This window comes from Phascolarctos cinereus, unplaced genomic scaffold (assembly GCF_003287225.1).
Source record: "Phascolarctos cinereus isolate Bilbo 61053 unplaced genomic scaffold, phaCin_HiC Scaffold_4;HRSCAF=312, whole genome shotgun sequence".
Classification (NCBI taxonomy): Eukaryota; Metazoa; Chordata; class Mammalia; order Diprotodontia; family Phascolarctidae; genus Phascolarctos; species Phascolarctos cinereus.
In genome coordinates, this window is record NW_027555847.1 from 122,076,114 (window position 1) to 122,103,255 (window position 27,142).

The window sequence follows — 27,142 nt, forward strand, 5'->3', positions numbered from 1 at the left end:
TGTTGTCTATCCTTGTCCCTCAGTGGCTTTTGGATAATCTCTATTTATAAGTCATATGTTGCAGCCTACCTAGACTAATGATGCCTCTTTCCAAAATTAATTATAATTTGGAGTTATGTCTGATACAGACTTACCTTCCCATATTTACTTCATATTATTTCCCTTCACACCCTCTCTGTTCCAACCCAGCCCATCCCCCAGATATGACATTGCATTCTCTTTCTCTGTTTATTTGCCCAAGCTGTCCCTCATTCCTGGAATGTATTTCCTCCTCACCTCTACCTTTTAGAATGTTTGTTATCCTTCAACATTTCATACTCAAGACAACTTATCCATGGATCCTTCCCTGATTCCCCAATTAGATTAGTGTTTTCTCCCTTCTCATTTACTCTATATTATCTGTGTATTTGTTATATCTCCTCATTATAATGTAAGTTCCTTGAGGACAGGGATTATTTTGTTATTATCTTTGTACCCATCCTTCCCAGGCCTATCATAGTACCTTACACATTTTTATTGTTGTGGAATAAATCCATATTTTATGACGTCCACAGCTACTGTTGTTTTTATCTGAGTGGTTTCTGGTTCCTCATACATCTACTTTCATTTATCATACCTGGTTTTTTAAGTAAAGCTGCTACTTGGATATGTTGTGAAAACACTTTTTGTCATGGTTCATCCATTCATCTTCTGTAGTCAGCTTAGGAATCCATTCACTTCTGAGTGGCAGGCAGTCCAAGGTGTTAATTTTAATCTCTAAAGCTCTCTACTTTATTTGGTTATATCAATAACTTCTCTTGTCAGAATGAGTGCTCCTACTAAGACTAAGCTCTTCAGACATAGAAAGTCAGAATGTTTTCTGTGGAAGACTAGACTCTTTTCAATTCTTTTTGTCTGATTTCTCCAAACAATAGTTCCTAATTTTCATTAGATTGGTATTTTGCACGGAATTTTTTTGATAATACATTTTCTACTTTGATATTCCACCCTATGATATTTTTACTGTTTTATCACATGGAAAAATTTAAACAAGCATGAAAAGTCTGTTTGTATTATGATCTAAGTGGAAATATTTGCTCAACTGCCTAGCCAGTCTGCATTTTGACAGAGCTAATGTAGTTGTTCTAAAAAGGAGATGTAAAAAAAAATTAGCATTTTAAGACTGACTTTTTAAAAAAAAAGTTTTAAAATAATGAAGTTGATAAAAGTCATTTTTAAGTCTTGAGTAACATTTTTTAAACTCAAAAATAATTTTAATTAGCATTACTAATTTTAAACTCTAAATGTAGGTTTTTTTTCCCTATGTTTGAAATCATTCTATCTTCTCAATCATATCTGGGCTATCTATTGAGACATAACTTTACCAGGACAAATACACATACACACTCTGTGTGTTTCTTTTGTACAAAACAATTATATACATAAACATGCCTAATTTTACAATCTGATGATGCCTTTATTTTCAACAGTGGAAATGGAGACCTCTATATTGTGAGGCCCCTAAACTAGAAGTAGCTTTATAAGCCCAAGAAAAATAAAAATATTATTCTTGATGACTGTCTGCCAAATACACACACACACACACACACACACACACACACACGAGACTTATTAAAGTATCTGAGAATCTAAAATTCTGGGGGATTTTTTAATCATAAGAAGGGAAGTAGATGAATTAAAATCTGTTTAATGCTGGATTTTATTCCATTTTTTATTTTGATTTAAATTTTGTACAGGTGTCTAGTGGCCTTCCGGCAATGGTGAAATTTTTAAGAGCTGGGATAAAATATAATAAACAGGTCGCATCTGTCTGCACACCTGTTAAGTCATGAGACATGCTGTTTAACTGCGTGATGACATATATACCAGCCATTCACCATCCTTTCAAAATTGAAACAAAAGACAGTTTATTTTGAGTGATGCATAGATTTCATGTTTCTCTTGAAGTGAGCTTGAATACTTTCAAACAAAGCAATCTTTTGCAGAATGCAAAGCGTAATGATTTTTGCATATAAAGATGCAGAAAACTCACCTTTAAACATGATGTTGAAAACTCTGGGGAAACAATGATAAAAACTAATTCATATTTCAGTCATTAAAAATAGATGAAAACTTCCATTTTTCTGGAATTATGGTGTTCTGTATAATTGAGTGTTATAGGCAAATTGCCATGTATGTATAACACATATACATTACCAATTTTTTAAAATAGCTCTTGTGAACTCTCCTTAATACAAAACTATACTAAACACAATCTAATCTTTTTTTAATGATTCAGAAGTCACTTCTTGGTTTTGCAGGGCCTCAGGGTCATAATTATGAACATCAGCTATTATTATATAGTACTAATCACATAGGAGGGTGAACGACTGGGTTGAATCTATACTGACTCTATAATATGCCCTGGAAATTGTTTTTTGAAAAATAAATTCCTGGTAGCTGCTTGTTTAGCTGCCAATTCTCTCTTGTTTAAGAAGAGGAGAAAAATTATCATTATTTGCACTTTTGCTTGTTTAGAAACTCCATATAAATGTTTATTGTTGTATTAAAAAATTGATTCTAATTACATATACACAACCCAGAAAAGTATACCTGAAAAATCACAAAGGTATTTAAAAATACTACTTTCAAAGTCATGGTTACCTTCAGAAAATATGCCATGGAAGCCAATTATATTTGTGCCTACTAATCTAAGTTTTTAATAATACTGTGATGTTACAGTGAAGCCATATATTTACATACATACATACATATATATTATATATATGTATGTATATATATAGAGAGAGAGAGAGACAGACAGACAGACATCATGGCCTAGTAGACTGAGGTCCTCTCTTGGAATCAGGAACTATAGAATCATATTAGTATTGGAAGGAACCTCAGCATTCTTCTAATCTGATATATACCTGAAAAAGACTTCTTATGACAACATATCTGATAAATGGCCACCCAGCCTCTGCTTGAAGACCTCCAAGAGCCAGGGAACACCCTATCTCCTTTTAAAAAAAATTTTAGGCAATTGGGGTTAAGTGACTTGCCCAGGGTCATACAGCTAGTGTCAGATGTTTGGTCTGAAGTTGGATTTGAACTCAGGTCCTCCTGACTTCAGGTGCTTTATCCACTGTGCCACCTAGCTGCCCCCAAACATCCTATCTCCTGAAGCAGCTCATTCCACTTTTGGATATCTCTAGTTTCTAGGAAATTTTTCTTTAAAGCAAGGCTAATAGTTTCTTATAAACTTTAGATGTCAAGTTTTTATTTATGTAATCATAATTTTCTCAATGTTTATTTTAATTTTTATTATATTATTTTGTGTTACTCAGAATTTTTTTTTGAAATTTTAATTTATCAAGTACATCTTCAACTGAGGAAGACTTAATTCAAGCTCTGTTTCTGGTTTATACTATTTGTGTGACCATTGGCAAGTTACTTAATGTTTCAGTGCCTGATGTAAATCTCATAGATTAAAAAAAAAACAGATGGTAATGGATAGAAGAGAGAAGATAAAGATATGGAATATAGATCCACTGACTTGAAATGAAAATGAAAAGTCCGATCACTTCTTCATATGCAAAATAGTAGATTAGCTCAGGAAACCTGGGTTCTAGTCTTACTCCTCTCACTAACAAGCTTAAGCAAGTCACTTAATCTCTCTGGACCTTGGTTTCCCATCTCTAAAAGATGAGGACTGAGGCAGATGATGCAAGATTCTCTGCCTCTGAAGTCATATGCTTGTTGTGTAAACTCTGAGTATCAGTGTAGAAATCAATATTCTAATAGAAAGTCACAGAATCCTAAGGGTAAATGTGATCTATCATATATGAAAAAAAAGTGTTCAGTTCAGTCATATTAAATGATATGTGAGCAAATCACAAAACTTTGCCATTTATTTCAAAGCAAGAAAAAATAAAACCAGTGCATTTTCATAAGTGCAGCCATTTTGAAAGGGGCAAAAACCCATGAAAGCTAAAAAACTGTGATAAAAGTGATCATAAAGGAACAGATAGGTTTCTTGAATAAAAGTCCATAGGAAAAAAAACCTATTCATTTAGTTGAATTAGGTTCAGTAAGATTGGATTTTTCAAGGAAAACCAGATCTGAAGAGAACGCGTTCAATGGCTGTTAGTCCATTGTAGTTGAGGATCATACTAAGAATTGCATGTGGAACGATATACTTAGTTTAGCATATAATAACTGCTCCATAATTATCTTCTACATTGAATTAAATGGAAAAATTGAAAGGAATGAATTATGACTGTGACTATATAAAATCGGGTTCATGTCTGAATAATTCCCAATCTTCCCCAAAGCCCCACCCTTACCATGGTTTGCAAAGAAAATTAGCATAGACTTTTATGATAGCATAGAAGCCCTGAGAGCCCTTTGCCAGAGGTGAATGCATCAGGTAGCTAGTATCCTCAGCAGAATTAGCATCTTTGGAGGTTATCTCTGCAAACACTTTGATTCTAGAGTTCCAGTGCTATGATCATGTGGCTCCCCTGCATCCCCTACAGCACAATGTGTAACTATGGATTGAACTACCTCACATTTTTATTCTAAAATGGCTTTCTCCTTTATAGCAGGCTGCCAAACTGCCTCCCCTCTCACAGTTGGTCAGTATGTGCAAACTGTTTTGAAATTGGAAACTCATTTGAGTATTCATTTAGGCAAAACACAGTTTGGAAGGTAAATCTGCTACCATAGAGCAGAAAGGTCACACCCTTCACCACCTCCACAGCCATCTGTGGCCAAATAGAAATTATTTTCCTTTTTTTTTATTATTGTTTTGTGTTATCCACTTCCCTCCCCTATATCTCTGCAAATTCTAGTAACTTGGATATAAATTATAATGTGCAATTTAGTAGAAGAGTTACAGGTGGGGATTGCCCTGAGAAACACAAAAAATAGACTTTTCACTCTTTGTAGCTGAATAGGTCCTTGAAGCACCTGTCATTTCATCCTCTTATTTTACAAGTGAGGAAACTGAGACCCAGAGAAGTCAAGTGACTTAACTAGTTACACAGCTGCTTTGTAGCTGAATGGACACTAGAAACCAGGTCTCCAGAAACCAATTCAGAATCCAGGGTACTAAACACAGCAGTGAAGCAGTTTACCTGTCACTTTGGAATAGTGCATGTTACATAAGTAGTCCCCATTTTATGAGTATGGAACATAATTCAAATGACCCTTAAATGTGCCAGCACTGTTTGAAATGTACACAAACCTGGATCTTAAGATGAATTCTCATAAAACTTCATTTTGCAGATCTTTTATGTTCCCCAATGATTTTTATTCCATTCTTTCCTTCTCTTCTGTTTCAGAGAAGGGCCTATGTAACAATGTCCAGAATCACACACCATATCCCTGTAGTATCTCAGCACTAGAGGCTTGTTAGTTTCCTACACCTTGCTTCTCAACACTGTTGGCTGTGTGCCTCAGCATCCTCTCAGAGGGATGGAGAAACTGTGGCCTACAGGTGTGTACTAGTCAACAGAGATCCTAATTGATGTTAAACCTCCAGTTGCCCATCAGTTAGGAGATTGTGCATTAACTGTGTCTGCCCTTGGAGAAATAAGGTACCTAGAGAGGAGAAATAGGTCCCCCATGGATGGGATATGCCCCTCAGAAGCAGGAAGGAAAATCTATGGCATATATAGTAGATGGAACACTGGACTCCAACTCAGCATAGTGCCTAGCACATAGTGAGTACTTCACATATTCTTGTTGACTAATTGACTGATTGATTCAGAAGCAGATATCTGAGTTTGAATACTAACTTTTGTTGTTTGAGAAAATCACCCTCTGTGGACCATAGTTGCCTTATCTATAAAATAGCAAGATTGGATTACATATTGTGTATGGTCCTTTCTGGCTATAAAACCCTATAGGTCTGTGTTCTCAGAAAAAAAGTGGTGGAGGTGGAGAACGAAGAGAAGAAAAAGCAAAGCTTAAGTCATTCAAATTATTTAAGGGAACCAAAAGAGCTAATGAGTGCCAAGTTCTCAAGACAAGCTTCCAGACCCGCTTCTGTCCAAGAAAGCCCACCATCTGATGTCTGCTAAGAAAGAGGGTGGGGGAGCTCCAGTCCCTCCTCTTGGCTTTCTGGTTACTTGCATTGCCTAAGGAAGGGACTCAGTTTTGGAGAGAACTCCACAGGTCTTAGAGAAAGGAGTGACAGCTCCACCTAGTGACTGTTTTACCACGTAGGCTCACGCTGCCCTGGAGGGTACACTGCAGTGTTGGAAGGAGGTAGCTTTGAGGTTGTCATTATTCTTTGTGGCCTACTGCCAAAGTGGGGTAAATGGTTCTTGGTTAGATGGTGACCTTAAAAGATATCCTTTCCAATTTACTTCTATGGCCGTCAAGCTGCAGACAAACGTTTTATGCATGCAGAAGGGTATTTGGGAAAGGTATCTAGGCTAGTGGAAAGGAATTCATATTTGTTACTCAAACTGTCCTTCACGGCGGCTTAGTGGTGCTTTTCTACTGCAGTACCATGGTTTACAAATGAAGTGATAAGGATTAACAGAATCATAAGTAAGTGCTACCAGGCTAGGCAATTGGTGTGTGAAAGCAGGAGGACAGTTGCTGCAAGTGGCCCTAAAGAGGCAACCAACTTCTTTCCCCACCCCCATTCTGCCTTTAGCCAACATACAGAATCAAGGAGAGCCCCGGGACTTTGGGCTGGTATTCCTAAATTGGCCTTTATACTCTTTCTAGCTATAATAGCTGTTTGTGTTTGAAAGGAAAGGGGAATTAGAGCTGAGTGAGAGCTCCTTGTGGCAGACTAAGACAGCTCTGGGGAATTAGATTTGTCCAGCTGTCTTTCTTTGGTTGTCTTTCCCATAACAAACATCTACTTTCACCATTCAAAACCCCACCCAAAATAAGAATAAAATTGTTATTGCCTGCTTCTTTCTTGATCGTGAAGATAGGCAAATAGAAATGATCTCGTGATACTTCGTCTAAATGCATGGCATGTGAAACTTCAGACATTACTGAATTGAAACTATTTTAGTGTTTGTTTTTAATTTTCAAAAATTATGTAACTGGACAAAACTGGGATATTAATCTTTAGCTATATTTCTGTTGAAAATGTGAGAAAGATTCCATATAATTCATAGACAGTCAGAAACTTCTGAATTTCCTTTTCAATTTATTAAACATCCTGAGCATACCAAACACTAAGCATGACATTAAGAGAAACTCAGTGTTTAGATAAGACATGGCCCCTACCCTAAAGGCATTTATAGTCTGATAATAAGGGTCTATGACATCAACTAATAGATATAAAATTTATTTAGGGGAAGGAAGCATCCAGACCTCTGATTTCATTGGTCAAGGGAATTTCCTGTGTGGAAATCGCTTCCATTGATGCAAATCAGCACCTTTTCTACAACTTAGAATCCTAAAAAGTCACCTAAGTCACTGAGAGGCAACTTTTGCCCATGGTCACAAAACTAGTGTGTGCCAGAGACAGTATTTGAACCTAGTTCTTCCTGATTCCAAGGCTGCACCATACCTCTAATACATATTTGGAGGGATAAATACATTATGGAGGTACAATACAGAGTGGTCTGTGAAGTCCGAGGGAAGAAAGAAATAAATGGGAATTTATTTCATGGAAAGTCATAAATAATATCAATAAGAGGAGAAGGGAAATAAGCATTTCCAAAGCACCTACTACGTGCCAGGCACTTTGCTAAGCACTTTCCAAATATTATCTCATTTGATCCTCACAATAGCCCTTCAAAGTAGGTGCTATTATTATATACATTTTACAATTAAGGAAACTGAGGTAAACAGATATTAAGTGACTTGACTTAAGGGTCACATGGCTAGTAAATGTCTGAGGCCACATCAAAACTCAGGTTTAAACTTCCTGACTCTGGATCCAGCACTCTATCTGATGCACCACCAGTTAGCCGCTTTTATAGTATCTTTGGAGCGAAGTTACAAAATTATAATGTAGCAAATGAGTTTTTAAAAGCAAACATTTAAAGAACTGTGTACTCTTTACACAATGACTATCATTATTTCTATTCCAGATTAGATTTTTCAGTTGATGCTGCTTTGATATCTTCTGACACTGTTCTCTCCAAGGTTACCAGTGATCTTTCTCTCATGTTTTTGTTTGTTTTACTTCTACCTTTTTTTTTATTACCATAGTCATTACCCAAGATACCCTTTTCCCACATACTGAACCCTTCCTTGTAACAAAGAAAAACAGTTAAGCAAAACTACCACCAAAAATGGCCACATCTGACATTATACACCGCTTTCCCCATCCTTTATCTACCTCTCTATCAAGAGGAGAAAAATTTCTTTCATCCTCTGCTCCCCAGGACCAAGATGGTCACTACATTAATCAGAGTTCTTGAGGTCAGTGTTGTCCTTCTTTACATGAGTGTATTCATTTGTATATGTCATTCTTCTGGTTCTCGGGCGTCAGTTCATACTTCTTTCTCTGAATTCTTCATACCCATAATTTTGAATGGTGCAAAAGTACTAAAATTAGTGGGTACCTACTTTGTATCTAGTTTTTTGATACATTAAAAAGTAGTGCTGTGAATATTTTGGTACATAGGGAAACTTTCCTCTATCTTTTCACTTTATTCCCAGTAGTAGGGTTGCTGGATCAAATGATATGAGCAGTTTAAGTGATATTGCTTGCACAATTCCAAATTATTTTCCAAAATGATTTGATAAATGCACAGCTGCATCAACAGTATATTAATGTTTGTCTTCCCACAGCCCTTAACTTGACCATTTCCATTTTTTATCTTCTTTGTGAATTTAATTGGAACATTGTGAAACCTGCTGTGTGTTGTTTTAATTTGTATTTCTCTTAGTAGTGATAGGGATAGCAGTAGGGATTGGACCTGTGGTTTCACTGGTGTTAGGAATGTGAGGAAATTCTCTACCGATACAAGCCAGAACCTTTTCTGTAGTCTCCCACCTTAGGGATCTGCCTGGGGCATTGAGAAGCTAAGTCATTTATTTAGGGTCACATAGCCAATATATGACAGAGGTGAGATGTGAAGTCAGATCTTCTGGCCTGAGGACCAGTTCTTTATTCACTAGGCCATGTTTCCTCTCTGTTAGTAGTGATTTAGATCATTTTTTCATGACTCCAGTGATTTATAACTGCTAAGGCCTACACCTGACCACTTCACTCACCTTCTTAAAGACTTTCAGCGGTTCCCTCTACCTCTAGTGTAGAATACTGACTCTTCTGCCTAGCATTTAAGGATTTCTGCAGTTGGGCTTTCCCAGCTCATTTCCTATTTCTCTCCTTCATATACGCATAGGTTCTAGGCAAATTGCACTGCTAATTGCTAATTGTTAATTCAGCATTCTGCCTCCTGTCTCTGTGTATTCATGTAGGCTGTTCCTCACGTCTAGAATGCACTCCTTCCTCAGCTCTGCCATTCAGGAGCCTTTTCTCCCTTTGAGTCTCAGTTCAGCTCAGGTCCACCTCCGACTGAAGCCTTCCTGGGCCCCCCAGTTGTTACTGCTCTTCCTCCTCAAACTACCTTCTACTGTACTTGCTGGTACATATACTGTCTACACCCTCTTCCCTCACATCCTCACAGCCCCTGCCCTTAAAGGCCAAAATAGTTCCTTTTCTTGGCAGTGCCTTGCAAGTAATAGGTGTCTGACAAATGTTTATTGAACTGACTGAAATATAATTTAATTTAAATGATATAATGTGAAATTAGACCCACTAGATTTTTTAGATCATGGCAATATGAAAATATTATTTAAAGATAACCTAACAAATTAAATAAAGGTTCACGAAGGATTTAATGACACTGTATTGGGGTGGGGGGGAGGAATAGCCTGTAGACAGTTTTCTTGTTGTTGTTGTTTTTTTAACGTTCAGAGAAATAAATCACAGAATTACAAGGAATCCAACAATATTCTTTGGGCTATAGCCAAAGTGGTAATCAGAGGCAAACTAATTCAGTGCTTTGCAAAACACAAACAACTGAAAAAGAATGGAGAAAATAAGTCAATTAGAAAAGAAAACGGAAACATTACAGAAGGAACATAAACATAAATTAGATCTTAACCAGACATTCATAGCTTGACTTGAATTAAATCTGTAACAAGCTAGAATGAAAGGAATATATAATAAAGTACTTATGGAAAAGGTGGGGATAGAATGGATAGAATATTGAAATATATAGAAATTAATAGTTAAAATTGAAATATAAAGAGCACTCTGTCACAATCAAAAGCTAGAAATTAATTCAGAGAACTCTATAGGCATCTTTACTTGAAAAAACTTGATTTTTTTTCATTGAAAATAACAGGCTTAAAGTCATGGATTCAGAAGGTTTCTAAAATTAGAGATTTAGTCCAGCCCACTTATTTTACATATGGGGAAATTGCAGGTCAGAAGCTAAGTGACATCCAAAGCCATACAGCTCCTACATGGCAGAACCGGGACTAGACTCCTCACTTACCTATCTACTTCTTTTTCTACAATATCATGCTAACAGCTCAGAAATGATGAATGATCACTAAAAGAAAGAGACACATATATTTATATATACACATACATGCATATAAGTATACATGTATGTACATATGTTTGTCTATGGATGTGTGCATACACACATTGACAGTGTAATACAACAGCAAGACAATGTAGTGGAAAGAGCATAAGACAAAGTAATGGAAACATAGTAGAGTCAGGATGCCTGGGTTCCAATCTCAACTCTGACAGTTACCAGGTATGAGACCTTGGACAAATGTAATTTAATTTCTTTGAGCCTAAGGTACCTTCTCTTTGAAATGAGGATGACTATATTTACACTAGCTGCTTCAAAAGTTATTGTTAGAAAAGTATTGTGTAAACTTTTTAAAAACTAAAGCAAAAGGCATTTTTCTTACTGTTGTGATTACTTTGTCCTTCCTGTCCAAAGATCAGAGTCACAGACTGTTAGAGGTGAAAAAGACCTCAGAGATCATCTAGCCCAGCTTCTTAATTATGTGTGTGTGTGTGTGTGTGTGTGTGTGTGTGTGTGTGTGTGTGTGTGTCTCAGATGGGGAAGTGACATGCGCAGGGCCACGCAGCTAAAAAATAAGAAAAGCTCAAACTTTAACCCGTCTTCTGACTCCATTACCAAGTGTCTTTATTTTTAAACAAGTTTTTATTGAGGTCTTTATCATCCTAATTTTCCCCAGTATTACTCCCACTCCCTGTGTGAGAGAGCCATCCCATATAACTAATAATAAAGAGGGAAAAATTGGCATAATTGATCAATACATCAAAAAGTCTGAAAATATATGCAATATGCAATACATAAAAGTCTCACTTCTGCAACAGGGTAAAGCTGGGGTGGGATATCTTCTCATATCTCTTCTTTCAAGCCAGGCTTATTCTTTGTAATCTTGTGACACCCACTTTGGAGGAGGGAGGGGGTTAGTGGTTCTTTCCATTTACATTGTTTATATTGTTTTCATGTATTTTTCTGCAGCTTCTACCCACTGCCTTTAATTTTCATCTCGGGGGCCAAGCAAAACACGTTTAATCTCCTTCATACGGCAGCTGTTAAGACATGCATGGCATTTGCTGTCCTGCTTAGAATGTAACCTCCTGCAGAGCAGGGACCACTTCATTTTTGTCTTTGTACTCCTAGGAACTCAGATAACTATTATAAGGTGCTTAACACTGCCTTCTCTAAATGTACTCTTCTCCAGGCTAAACACCCCCCGCTCCTCCAGCCACTCCTTGTACGACAGGTTTAGGATTTGGTTTGGGTTTATTTCCACCCATCCCAACCCCCTCCAGGAATAAGGGAAGGGCAGAAAATACATTTAAATTAATTTCTTTGCCAACAATTTAGTGCAGTTGAGCATGAAATTCTTATATTAAAAATTAAAGGAAGTTTCCATTTCTTTTTTTAAAAGAAAGTTTATCTGCAGAATATAGCCCAGAACAAACAGAGGAGGAAAAAAAATTAGTTTGGTCCTATTGTCTAAAAAAGCACAGTAGTTATTTAGAATAGGTAAAGAAAAAGTTATCTGTAATCTAGGCTTCCCCAAAGGACCCCATTTTTAATTTGTATACTTCATAATAATAGTTACAACTTATATTGTACTTTTGAGATTTTCAAGATTTTTTAATATATTGATCTTATTTGCTCCCCACAACCACTCTATGAGATAAGCACACTCCTTTTTTACAGATGAGAAAACTGAGGCCTAGAGAGATTAAACAATTTGCCTGTGCTCATACATTAAGTAAATATCTGAAGTGGGATTTGAACATACGTCTCTCTTGGCTCCAGCTCTAACCCTCCTTCCACTATACCCTACTTCCTCTACATAGATGCAGTGAGCAAATAGACAATAAATATAAACATATACATTCCTACCTACTTTATGCCATTTTCACATGTTCACAGTAGACTCCAGATGGGAATTAGAAATGTAAAAAGTCTATAACAATGAAAAGGAAAATAATTTATGCAGAGAGAGTTATACATGCACATATGATATTTGTCATTTTTTCAGATCTTCCCAAATGAAATTATCTCATTATTTGTAACTGTTAATTATTATTGTTATTACTGCTACTGCTACTACTACACTGGTATATACATATATCTATAAGGAAGATTTATCACAATATTTATGAAAATATGATTAGATTTCTTCTAAAGTATTAATATCAATCTGAAATATTTAGTGGCAATAACACATCTCCCATCCCCAACTTCAAAAGTTCTTCTAAATTACTGACTATATATAATTGTTGTGATCTAAATACACATTTCTCTAGTTGTGTAGCTGTGCCTTTAAAAAAATAACCAGCTTACTATATGCTTTTTTATGGCTATACCAAGTGCTTGCTGTTCAAATGAGTGGGGAAGAAGATGCATGCTTCTGAAAATTTCCCAGAGGAAACTGTGATAACATACTTCATGTACATCGAATTTAAATCATAAATTCTGCAGCATTCTGTAGTAGTCAATGTTATGCCCTCCACCTAGCCCCCTCCATGGGGATTTGAAACTGATGCTGAATCCTCTCAACCTTCCTCATCTTCTTCCCAGTGCTCTCCAGCATGGCAATATCCTTCCTAAAATGTAGTGCCAGGATGATTAAGTCCCTCATACCAAGTTTCTGTTTACACCATCTAAGAGTGCATTCCTTTTCTTTTTTCTTCAATATTGACTCCTATTGAGTTTGTGTTCCAGGTAATTTTCATATTAACTATTTTCCAGTTTGTATGTAGTTAATTTTTTGAACCTACGTACACGCCTTAAATTTTTTACTCTTACATTTCATCTTATTAGATTCATGCTGACATTCTAGCCTATCATTATCATTTTGGATCCTGATTCTGTCATGGAAGGATGAAACCATAACATGGTTTCATGATCCATGAAACAAAGTGAAAGGCTTTATGCTGAGGTCTATTAAATTTTATCTAATTAGAACTGGCCCATTTCTCTAGCCTAGTCAGTATCTTCTTGAATCCTGATTCTGCCATCTGACCTATTAATTATCCCTCTTAGCTTCACGTTCTCTGTAAAGTTGATAAGCATGCCATCAGTCCCTTCACCCAAAGTACTGATAAAATGTTCTAAAGAGAGTACAAGCCATATGTGGATTCATTCTTTGTAGCAGTGTTGTATGCTAAAAAGGACATAATCTACCTCAGAAAGGAATGAATTCCCCCACCACTGGTGTTAATAGGATCATAGACAGAGCTGGAAGAGACCTTAGAGACATTGTCTAGTTAGACCCCTTCATTTTACAGGTGAGGAAACTGAGGCCCATAAGGGTAAAGTGACTTGTCTAAGGCAATACAGGTAGTTAATGGTAAACAGAAGCTGAATGATCATTTGTCAGGGAGGTTATAGGGGGGTTTCTTGATCAATAATAAGATTTCCTCTGAAACTCATTCCAATTATGAGCTTGAGTGAGTATCTGAACTGCCCTTCAGAAATATCCTTTCATTGAAACACACCAATGCCAAGTAGCCTTTAAATCATTCACCCCACTTTGGAATTTTTCTGCCTATAATCCTCCAGAGATTTAATATGCAATAGAAACTGGACCTATAAACAAAACAACCAATCCCTTTTTTTCATTTCTTGTCTTGCCTGCACAAAGTTAGAGAAATCGGGCCCTCCCATGATTCAAGCTTTCTGCAGGCTGCTGTTAAGTTGTGGAACCACAATTTGGCCTTTCTGACTATTTTAGATAGACCAGTTGTGACTCTGAGGTAATATGACTGATTTAAAAAAAAATTAACACAACTCACATAGGTGAGTGAGTGTTGTCACATCTATTCCTGCTGCCATGGCTTCAGAACTCTGTGGTACCCCATCTCAGCACTGTCTAGAAAGCCCGAAGCAAATTCTTTCAAATATACTCAGTGGCAGATTTTCATCCTCTTAGGATTCAATTCCATCAAACAAACTTTCTGTGTGTTAACATGCTATGCTAGAGATTCAGAGGCAAAAACTATAGGGCAGTCTCTGCCCTCTAAGAACTTACATTCTACTGGGTGGATGTGACAGGTACACAAGAAAATACAGCGTAATTTCAGGAGCAAGAAAGTGCTGATAAGTAGGAGGATTAATAAAGGCCTTGTGTAGGTAGATGGTGGGATCTGAACTGTGCTTTAAAGGAAGCTAAGGATTCTGTGAAGTAGAGGTAAGGGAGGAGTACATTCCAGACATGATGGACCACCTGGGGAAAGGCACAGAGATGGAGGTTGGAAGATCATGAATATGTAACTACTAGCAGCCCACTTGATTTTTTGGAAACAATTAAAAATTATTGAGAGCTGAGTCCTATAGCTATAATAGATGGTCAAGTGAGGTTTTACCACCTGGGGTGAAGGCCCAGGTATGACTGACTACAAATTAATAGGATTGTCTTGTGTCATTTATAAATTGGCCATGAAGGCAATTTCAAAAGAGGAGTTCCAAAAATGTCTTGAGCGATCATTGTTCAAATGTATATTAGTTATAGTTAGTGAGTGAAGTTATTGAGTTAGTTAGCTATATATCCAACAATAACTGAAACATATAATTCTAGCTGTTTTAAAATGAACCTTGTTATTTTATAGTTATCCCTGGCAGAGAGAGACACATCAGATTGTAGAAACTTCTAGAGTTCAAATCTCCACATTTTCATCAAACCTGTTTTATCCCTTTATAAACTGGTCAAGAGAACTGGATTTCTGGTAATGACAAACAAATCTTCAGATTTAAAAGCCTCTCATGACTCAAAATGTGAAAGGTTTCAAGTCATACGTTTTCTTTGGGTGATCCTTCTGCTGTTTTAGTTTCTTGCTCAGTTGTTCACTTAATCATCTTCATTCCAGTCTTCCAAGGTGTGTTTTCTCACTTAAGAATGATTGATTGTTCAGGATATGATCCAAGATGTGTCATTTTCCACTTTTGCGTCCCCAATACCTACGCCAGTGCTTTGCAGTTACTTAGCCAATATGTATTGCTGAAAATGCTACCAGACATCCTGTTGTATGGTATCGCCACAAATGCTTTTGCCTGTTGTTCTAAATCCTTGTGCTTTCATTGGTGATGTTGCCAGCTCTTTGAGGAATATATTCATTTATGTGTATTGTAGTAACAGATTACTATAGTGAAAAAGAGACCTGAATTAATGCCTTCACAAACTTTTAAACCAGAGGTTCTTAACCTTTCTTGTGTATCTTGGATCTCTTGAGCAGTTTAATAATACCCCTCCTCAGAATAATGGTTTTTTAAATGCATATAAAATAAGATGAATGGGATACAAAAGAGATTATAGGGTTAGTGAACATCAAGATCTAATTTATTTTTCCCATTCAAGTTCACAGACCCCCGAAACCTGTGATCCCCAGGTTAAGAAGCCCTACTCTAACCATGTTAACCACTGATGGGCTTTTCATTTTTATAAGAAGAAAAGCTTTAAAAATTAATGTTCCCACTTGATCGGCTTTCTCTAATGCAGAGGGATTTTCTAGTGACTAATTAAGGGTTAGGGTTCGAGAGCTGCTTGCTTATTTTGAGCTGGTACATCTTACTTGGTCCAGTCTTTTCCAGAATCCATTAAAACGTCTGGAAATTTTGATCTGGAGAATTTTAATTTGGAGAATTTGATTTCATGGATCCCATCTCTTCATACTTTCTTTAACGAGTAAAATGGGCCCATAATTTTTTTTAACTGTTTGTAATTTACATTGTTACAAAATGGTTAGGACAGCCAAATGGAGATTTGGTTGTAAATTCAGAAAATTCAATGGAGAACTTATTTGTCTCATGTAATTAGAAAGCAAAAAGATCACAACTTTAACATTTTAAAAAGATAGTATAAAATATCTCTTTCACTTCTTTATTCTGACTATTATATAAATGGCTATTGTTTTGCAGTTTGGTGATTTAAATGCTGTGTCCCCTGGAAATATGGATAAAGGTAAGTATTTAAATATTACACAAATGTTGTCTTCGCTAAGATATTCTTCTAAAAGTAGAAAAAAATATAGAGAGAATTTGTCTACACTGCCTTATTTTTTAAAGAATTAAACTCAGGAGTGGGGAATCTGTGGCCTTAAGGCCACACGTGGCCCTCTAGGTCCTCAAGTGGGGCCTTTTGACTGAATCCAAACTTAATAAATCCCCTTAGTAAAAGAATTTGTTCTGTGAAGTTTGGATTCAGTCAAAGGACCCCACTTGAGGATCTAGAGGGCCATGTGTGGCCTTGAGGCCACAGGTTCCCCACCTATGGTAGGATGTTCTCCTTTAAAAGGATTTTGGATTCACTGAGTTTTACAGCTCTAAGAGAGTTTAAAGTCCCCTCTGGTATAACCACTTCATTTTACAACTGAGGAAACTGAGATGTAGGGAGGTTATATGACTTCCAATTCAAAATCCATCTCTCTTTACCCTATAACATACTGCCTTCTCATAAGGTCTTTGAGCTTTACAACATTCAATTTTGTCCTCATAACTACATACACACACATGCGCACGCACGCACACACACACACGTACGCACATACACACACACAGAAACTAAAAGCATAATTTTCCTTGAAACTACCAATGAGGTAAGTCCCTATCCTAATGCACTGCTCTAAAACTTACTCCTAGAGAGTTTTCTAAGAATACAGAAACATAATGCATTTTTCATTGTTATCTCATCACAGTATTAATGGACAAGAATGCCTTGTCTTTAATAGTTTGCCTCCCTGAATTACCTGTAGTATGGTATCTCCCTGAAACTGAGGCCCAGGCTCATCACCCCACTTTAATATACCCTAGAGATTGCCATAAGTATAGATACTGGAGCAACTGACAATCAAATTTATGACCATCTCTAGGGTACAGTAAACTGGGATGGTAACCCTGGTTCTCAGTTTAAGAGGATACCATACTACAAAAAAAAACCCCAGGGAGGCAGTTCATAAGAAATGAGGTAACTTCCTCAAATGGTGTTTAGGAAATTTAACAGAAGACCTGAGACTCTTATTAATGTTATGCCCCAAACTGTGTCTTGCTCCACCCCATCCCCATCCCACAATCACCTGAAGTATCAGAATGGATAGGACTGATTCTCCTGTGTTCAGCACACACCCCAAATGTAGCCCTTTTGTGGTATCTTTTTCCCTTGGAGAATATCCTGGTTGTTTATTTTACATGATTCCACCAGACCGTTAGGAAACAGCAACCAGGTTGTTGCACACAGAAAACGATTATTAAATTATTTTCTCTACAATATTTTAAAGGGCCACTATAGGACCCATATAACAGTAATGGAGGCATTACAGGAGAGAAGCCACTGATTTGGCTCTTCGGAGTGGGGAGCCAAGGAAATCATTTTCTCATTGTAGCCATTTGAACATTTCTGTTGACTGGGGCCTTTTAGGTTATGATCCAAAGACAGATAGGGTTTTTTTTTTAGCCCTTTTTGGCCTGAGTCTTCATGATTTTTTATTTGTACAGATGAAGGCAGTGAAGTTGAAAGTGAAATAGATGAAGAACTGGATGATTCTGCAGAGCCTCAAGCCAAAAGGGAAAAAACAGAGCTGAACCAGGCATTTCAGGTGGGCTGCCTACAGCCAGTCCTCGAGAGTGGAGTACAACAGAACCTTCTGAATCCCATTCACAATGAGCACATTGTCACAAGTACTCAGACTATCAGACAGTGCAGCGCCACTGGAAACACCTATACTGCAGTCTAACAAATATTAAAAGCTTATTTTTCCAGATTATATTTAACCCTGGTGATGTTGGGCTTAAGTTGACAAAGGAATAAGCCTGAAGGTCGACTGTTGTCAAATTCTATCTGTGCTGAACATTACCTTTTGTCGGAGTTGTGAAATGGAATGGGTGTATGTATTTTTGCCAGGTCTGTTTAATTTTTTTTTGTAAACAAATCATTTGCCTCTCAATATGAAGATTTTTCTTAGTTTTGGGTGTCAAGAAGGAGTTTTGCAAAGCTTAATGTCAATGTTTTTGTCCTTTATAATTAAAAAGTAATTTACTTTTTTTCATAGTTTAAAAATATGTTAATGTTAATTGTTAGTCATGGTGTATGATTTCACATGTAAGTTTTTTAATTAGGTGCACTTCTGTGAAATATCAAAAGAAACGAATTCCTTTGATTTACACTGGAGGCATATATTCATTTGACAGCAGATGCATCAAATTTGCTTCTGAAAGGTGCTTTTCATTGGACAGAACCATAAGACACTATTCTGATAATATTTTCTGAGTGTGGAGGGAGAATACAGAGCATTTTTATCATAATGCTAGAGGGTTGGGAAGGTCACCTATTTTTCTCTGAGGAAAAAAAATTGAGCTGTGCATTTATCGGCATAGAATAAAGGACAATTGCCAGAGATCATGTTAATGTGTACGTAATATGTATGCATAATTATCAAACCACGTTAACAATGCAAGCTTCCGTTAAACATCGAGTTTTAGATATTATTTGAGTACCAATCCCTCTGTTTGAATACTACTGAGTCTGTATTTGGGACCACTACACACAGATGTTTTCTGCTGTTAAGTGGAGATGTTGTAGTTAGATACTGAAAAACTGAAAAAAGTAATGACTTTTTTTATTATTATTATTATTTTAAATGTACATGCTACTTATGCTTAGCTGGACATACAGGAAACCATTCCGTCTGGATGACTTTCTTCTATTCCAGGTCTTTTTTTTTTCCTAATAGTAGTTCAATGTGCTGCTATTCTAAAAGATAATTTATAGAATGCAAGGAATGTAGCAACCTGCGTCATTATGTCCTTCAAAAAAAAAAGATATTTCCTGGTTCCTAAAGTAAGTGGATTTAAATTTTAAGAAGAAAACTAAGGCAGTGTAACTGGCACACCTCACTTTTACTTATTCCCGACTCGGTAGGATTGGAGTAGGTGGCTAGATGGACCATTGCCATTTAAGAATGTACATCAGGGATCATTGTACCTCGGCTATTACATGGTGCCTTAAAAACAGAACTGAAGCTAAGGTTTAGTACTTTTTGTTAATATGAGTAACTCTGAAATCCATTTAATAAGGTGTGCCTGTCATTTTCCAATTCCCCGAAGTAAGGGCAGGTTACATATTCTTCAAAGGAAATTTAGGGTGGGGAGGGGGTTGGAGAAAGGGAGGTTTGAATACCTCTCTCCAAGTGATGGTAAACCTAGTTTTTCTTGTTTAGAACTGAATTTCACTTTCTTACAAATCAGATTTGCTTAGGGTTGTGAGGTAGCAGGCTAGTTTTAATACCAATTTGTGTCATTCGAAGTAGGGTTCCCATACCTCCAAGCAACATGACATTTTCTAAGCCCTCCTTGTCTCATTTTAATTTTAGAAAGTAAACAAAATGAGCAGGTACTTATCGCAGTGCATCTTTTTCAGTGTATGTGTGTGTCTATGTGTATGCTTGTGCTTGTGCACACACATGCAGGCGCTCATGTGTGAGCACAAAGGGGTATCCATCTGCCGCCAGATTGGAAGGTGAGCCTATCCCCATTATTATCAATGTGAAATAGCGCCACTGTGTTAAATGGTCCACCATTTTTGTTTGTTTGTTTGTTTGTTTTAAACGTGGGCACACCCATTTACTTAAGTAGTGAAAAATGAATAAGCAAAAAAACAAAAACAAAACAAGCCAAAAATGAGGGAAAGCACAAGAATTTGCAGATTCCTAATAAGGCCTATATACAATTAGATGGTTGAACTTACCCGGTTTGTCTAGGAGGGGTAGGGAGGAGCCAATCTGTCATGTTTACTATACCAAATGACTTAACTACACAAGCAATGAATGGTACATTTATTGCTTGATTTTCTTAGGCGCATCAGAAAACCAATATCAACTAAATTTTCCTAATTAAATTTCTAACATTATAAATGTAAAAAGTTTTAAAATTGATTCATATATTATGCTATACAAATCAGGCATATTTTTGGAGTCTTCATTAGAACCGTGGCTTTTTTAAAAAAATCCTAATAGCATTGAAATGATCATTGTTTTATACCCTTCTAAATATCAACATGTTTGCACCCCTCACCAAAAAACTTAAGCTTCAATAAACATTTGTCCACTTCATTGTGCATTATGAAATGTTTACAAGTAAAATGAAGTGAAATTAAAATTAAAATGGCAAAAAAACCTTTTCATTTTCAACATCAACAATTTTTGCTTTTGTTTGTGAGTTGTTTGCTTTCCTTTAGTACTGATGTTCTGTACTACACCAAATGTAGTTATGACTTTCCTCCTATGTGTTGACCAACTTTAAATGCATCGTTCTTTTGTCATTGACCCTTTTCATTTTAATGGTGAATTTGTTTGTACCATTAGAGGCCTCTGGTTGCAACATGCAAATTTAGATGGAGATGAAAGGTGTAGGGTCTTTGGAACCCTCCACGATTCACTTCTTCCCCTCATTGTTCACTGTTCTCTAAAGAAAAACATGGTAGAGCCTAGCAAAATGAAGTCATTTTCCAACTTAATCCAATTAATTGCTTTCTGATCCACAATGTGAACAAGATTAAAAAGTTGAGTGCCAGAAATCTTTAATAACAAAGAATGTGTACACACATGCACCAGCATTTCCCTTTGTGCCCTCCTCAATGGTCTGGATTTCACAATGGGCTATTAATTCCTTACATAGAACCCCCCCCCCCGGTCCAGTTTGACTTAGGGTATTCATTTGAAAGCCAAATTATAATAGTTCACATGTCCAAAGAAATTGGAGCAATTGCATATTCATTGCATTGTTTGAAAGTCGTACTTACTCCAGTTTTTATCATTTGTTGCTACTGGTATTTTTCTAAACAACTTTGGACACTAGATCTCTGTCAACAGAGTCATATATTTGTACATGGAGTATGGATTTAAAGAAAGGACTTCTTTCCATTTGACCTGGGGTTACAATCCAGTACTAATAATCTATAATTTATAGGTTTATAAGATTCTTATAATTTTATAATCTATAATGAATATTACATGTTATAATCCAAAATAACCTTATGAGCTATGTGAATATAGTTATAATGGGGAAACTTCCTACTTTTTCAGAGAGCAACATATAGGTAGAATCCACTAATTTGGGGGATTAATAAAAGGCATTTCTTGCCCTCAATATTGAATATGATGAATTTTATTTGAGTTTGAAAACTATATATACCCCCAAACTTTAGGATCCAAGAAAACAGTGAGCAATGGGGGTGAGGGTTAAATTGGCAAATCATTTCTCCCTGGAATACACAGGGCTCAATTTTCAAAAGTTTTCTGTGGATACCATGTGTCATCATCAAAACTCAATCTGGAGTTGCTATATTGATCTTATCGCCCTTTCAATCCGTTTTCCTTTCTCTACTTATTCTTGTACTGTGCCGCACAGCTCGTGTCCCTCTTGCTAGATTCTGAACTTTAAGAAAATGGTTTTAATGCGGCGTGTGTAAAGTGAGTCATGTGCAGCATGCCCGCCTTAGATTCATAAATGAGGGAAAACAAACATGTTCTCGTCTAGTGCTGGAAGCGTCCTTCAGGAATGTATATGGTCTGTAGATGGTAACCATGATTGCTTTTCCCCGAGCCTAGTCCCCACAAAGGGTGATTAAGGTACTTTTCCTTTCTTTTCAGATGATGTATTTAAAGTATCTGAAATGCTATGCTCTTGATGATTTGAGTGAAAAAAAAATGTGTGTCAGTCACTGTGACATTTGGTCCTCACCATGTGGACACAAGTGAAAGGGGTCGGCAGCTCTCTTTCATGAGCAGTTTGAAGAAGTGGTTATAACAATCAAGTTGACCTCTGTGATATCAAACCCTCCCCCTTAAAAATGATATTAAAATAATCCTCAAATTATTTTAATGTTCTGGTGATTACCAATTGTAAAATTTAGACAAAATCAATTCCAGAAAGTGAAAAAAAATAATTTGGCATATGCAGTCATCTTCTCTGAAAATTGGGCCTTGTCTCTACAGAATAGGACAACCTCTGTGTATACAGTTAGAACAAGTCAATGAGTGGGATCTGAGTGTTTCTGCTAGTTTGGTGATTTGAAGAAAACTGGGATAGGAGCATAACTCAGTGCTTAGTTCTAGTGTTAGAAAAAATCCATTTGATGTAATTAATACCTTGTATTAACCCTTTGAGCATTGTAAGATATACAATGGGGACTAAAGCCTTTCGGATCATTTATTTAGACTAGTCTGGTAAAAAGACTCTATTATATCCAAATGTCTAATTATACTGTTTTTTAAAAGAGAGAGAGAAAAAAAAGTGTTTCCAGACTAAATACTTGCATTTTCTATACATTTTATAATTTTCTGGAAGAGGGCTCAAGATACTTATTCCAAAATAGTCACTGCCATCCAAGTTATGTGTACTGTTTACAACAAACTAGAACTTTCACTTTTTCATACCATGTAAATATCTAGGAAAGGGGGACAAATCTGTGGGCTTGTACACCTATGTCATAGCTGAAAACCACACATGGAAGGTACTTAGATTGCCTTGAAAAGGTAGGTTACAAAAAAAAAAGGTGAATTTGAATTTTTGGACTTATTTTTTAAAGTTTAATTTACTTAGCACTGCAATGTACAAGTCTTTGCGAAGCCTTAGGAATGAAAGAGGAGTTTTAATAATTAAAGAAAAGATAACTATTGCCAGGCAGTTAGGCGGATCACCGCTACATCTTTCACAGAATAACGTTTGGGAATGCATCCTTAATGGACGTAATTTTATTCATGCTATGATTCTTTTGTAGTTTGTCATAAAGATCATATGTAGATAGAATGGAGAGTAACGGTACTTGATTTAGGCTCATCTGTCAAGGGATGCTATGCTATGTATACTGCTTCTGACATCTGCAGATGTCAGTCTACTACACAGCAGCTGATTCTGTTCAAGGATACTCTTGGTGCACTTGGTCCCCTCTGTCCCCTGTTCTCATCAGGCCCAAGAATGGGGTTGCCTGCAGAGATGCTGGCCTGGCAGGGTACAGAGAAAAACGTATCCTAGTAACATGTCCAGCAAAATGACATCACGAGTATAGTGCAAGTATGCTGGATACATTGGGGATTTTTTTTAGGCAGTTTAGAAAGTCAAACCATGCAAATTATTCACATGTTAAAATTAGTTTAAAACAAATGCAATACTCAAAGGGTTTTAATTTTACTCTCTTTTTTTAAACAGAAAAAATTCTTCATAATGATTTACTGTAAATGCTTCTCAGTTTGCATGCCTTGATCATTGCTGCTAGTGATTTTATGTGCCAGTAGACCTGAGTTTAGTTTACCAATTTTACTTAAAATAGTAAAAGCCACTTACAAAGTGACTGCCTAGTTTTCATTTGAAGTAAACTCTGATATGCCTTATTTTCAAAAGGTGTTTTGTCTGTTCTTTTCTTTGGTTCTGGTTTTGATTCTTTTCCCACGTTCCTTTATTTTTTCAAACAAATTATGGTGTTGGGATTGGAAGCCCTGAGTAATGAAATCTTTGGTAAGAATTGTTTATCTAGCTCACCAATAAATCTCTGTTAGAGGAATTATGATTCTTGGGAGTATAAAGCTCCCCACTGACTGTTGTTAACCAAGTAAATTTTTTCCTGTGAGAAATTAGTATTTTCAAGTAGTTATTGCCTTGTTTTAACTTGCTGGACACAATTTTAAATAACCCAATAAAGAGGTATAGAATTTTATTCCTTTAAAAAGCATCTTTTGTACCAAAGCAAATTTTTTTTCTCCACTCATCTCCATCATCAATTTGGACCTATAGTAGCAACCATCATGAATGGTTACAGAAACTTTAAGTGAGTGCCTTTAGAAAACATGGAAATTTGTGCCTGAGGTGGTAAACTTTTAATTAGGTTAATTGTAGTGCTTACCAATCAGTAATTCTACTATCACTCAGGGCTTTCGTACCTTCTAGGTGACTTCTTTCATTGTGTTTTTTTAAAATGCTGTATTTTTTTTTCAGTGCCATCATTTCAATTTCACTTAGTAAGTGGCAGATTACATTATTCAGTCACACAAGCACAGGAACATAGCAACACTAGGAGATATTTGAACATTTCTTTTACAATCGACTGAATAGATTATGTAAATGAGGTAAGCAACTTTTTGTAGAGATTGTATGTGTGAGATAATGTAATGTTCTTTTCCAGTTTTTGGACTACAGTTGAATATACTTTTTAATTATTTAAAAACATCTTTACAGAATAACATGTGATGGTTTTTTTGTATAATGTATTTGATTTTGTAAATACGTATTTCCTGATGTGATTTTTGTGAGAAATGCTAAATCTTTTAGTATATCATGTCCTCTCAAAATTGGCAGGAGCTAAATAATAGTTTGTGGGCGATTTGTATTGTGTACTGTACAATAACTGGGGAACTTTTATAATTATAAAAATATATATTAACTTTTAGTGTGTTGTTTAAACAAATGACTGGAACATACTAAAGATATTAGTAGGATTTTTCTGAATATTTCAGACTTGAACTCAGGCTAGCTTTCTTGTGTTTTTCAAAACAAAATTGTGTCTTGTCTTTTAAAATCAATAAATTTGTTTCCTTGTTACAAATATATGTGAAATGTTCTTTTTTGGTGTGGTACAGTGTTTTAACTTTACAACATTTGATTGTCAAGAAATATAAATGGCAGTACCAGGTCTCAGGATCATTGATTTAAAGCTAAAAGGAGCTTGAGGGGCCATCATTTTATAGATGGGGAAATTGAGGCAGAGACTGGTTAAGTGACTTTACCCAGCATCACATAGCTAGTAAGTATCTCAGGTGTGATTTGAAAACAGGTCGGCCTGACTCCAAGTCCAGAACTCTATTCACTACACCATGTTGCCTCTGTGGTGATTCTGTCTGGAAACCAATAGATTAAAAAAATGAGACGTTGTAACCATTTTTGGAATGAAACAAAAATTGGAAATGTTTGCATCTTCATTCCTTTGATCTGTGAGAGCACCATCCCTCCATTTCTTCAGGAGGTGTTGGAGTGAAAAACAAAATCAGCAGCCTCCTGATAATTAATGAGCATCTCCAAACTTAACAAGGCTTTGGACTAGCTGGTTTGCGGACTAGCTGGTCCACACACCAGCCAGTCTGGAAAGATTTTAAGCACTGAGTCTTTCCAGCAGACTCCTGCCAGACCTTGAACTTCGCATACACTTTGAGTACCTAGGTTTGCCTCCCCCCTAAGGGAAGGGATCATAAGAAGACTTTACTTGAGGATTTGCATATTAACACTACAAAAATAGAAACAAAATTACACACCTTGTAAGGAGCAACTTTTGCCTGACCAGGCAAAGGGCATGGCTGAATGGAACTTCTTCTGAGACTGTCCTGAAGTTCTGTTGTAAATCCAAATGTTTACAGGTTTGTAATAATACAGTTAAATGTCTCTTCACACTGCCACTTATATGCACTTGTGTTGTTCAGGTTGAAATCTTAAATTATAAAAATAATTTGTGAATTCCTTTTTGAGGAACCTTCCAATCTATAAAATTTTTTTTCATGTGTAGTCTTTCTAATTTTTTTCAAATCATAATTTACAGATTATCAGACTAAATAGAATAGACATCTAAATGTTTTTAAATTCCAAGTGGAGTTATTCTTTCCATTCCAAAAGGAAGGTGAGAAGGAGGAAGGAATGAAAGAAGGAAGTGGGAGTGAGAAAAGAAGGAAAGGAGGAAGGAGAGGGAGGAAAGGAAAAAAAGGAAAGGGAGAAAAGAAAGGGAGAAAGAGAGGGAGAAAAGGGAGGGGGCAGTAAAGAAAGGGAAGGGGAAGGAGAGAGAGAGAAAAGGATGGAAAACCTTTATGGAAAAGATTTTCAGTGTGGTCCTCTTATGTCATGGAACAAAGCCATTTCTTGAGTCAAATACTGAAGTACTGACTTACAGCAGCACCAAGCACAGCCCAACTTTTAACATAGAAATTTAATTAATGAAAGTTTTAACCATTAAATTCTAAAAGGCTTTAAAGGAGATGAGTCAAAAAATTTGACTACTGTCAGAGACACAGTATAAGGCTGAATGAATCATGGATCTGGCCCCGTTGGACATTTCTTAGGATAGTCAGGGTCAAAGAATGGGATCCAACATTTTCATCCTGAACTTTTTGGTCTTTCGAACATGACTTGTGACAAATGCTTCTTGTTCTTATCAATGTTTATTCTTTCTCTTCCAGCTCCTTGGATTTTCTTTTTGTCCTAAACTTCTACCAGAACTCAATACTCTTGACTTTTTCTAGTACCAAGGAATAAAAATAATTTTCTTTCTAACCTGCTCAGTTCATTCCATTGGTGTTTCTTTCCCCTTAAATACTGATGTTTTCTTTTCTCAGAAAAAAAAACATGAAGAAAGCAACAGTTTTATAAGTTTCCTCATGGTTATTATGACTAATATGATCCCATTGTTCAAGCATACTGTATAACTAATGTGCTTTTCTCATGGCATTTTTAATTAGCCAGCCCAGAAAATATATGAGTTTTTTTTTCAGATATAGACAGGATGTAGCTGCATCTAAGGTCTTTGTCACCATTAAAATATAGCTAAAGATTTAACTCAGAGTTTTTTTCACACATGCAAGGCAAGGGTCATGAAAGGCACCTACTGAGGGTGTGGGGGAGAGAGA

General features: G+C 36.3%; 1 protein-coding gene across 5 annotated transcripts in view; it reads left to right on the forward strand.

Moving 5' to 3' along the window:
* Nucleotides 1–25,080, forward strand: part of RFX3 (regulatory factor X3) — a 329,994-nt gene extending 304,914 nt beyond the window's left edge. For all 5 annotated transcript variants that reach the window (XM_021006282.2, XM_021006288.2, XM_078152509.1 and 2 more), the window contains 2 exons: nucleotides 16,410–16,452; nucleotides 17,982–25,080. In XM_021006282.2, the coding sequence (XP_020861941.1) occupies nucleotides 16,410–16,452; nucleotides 17,982–18,220 (282 nt within the window). In that variant the 3' untranslated portion in view covers nucleotides 18,221–25,080. The remainder of the gene's footprint in view (nucleotides 1–16,409; nucleotides 16,453–17,981) is intronic.
* The last annotated feature ends 2,062 nt before the right edge of the window (nucleotides 25,081–27,142 follow it).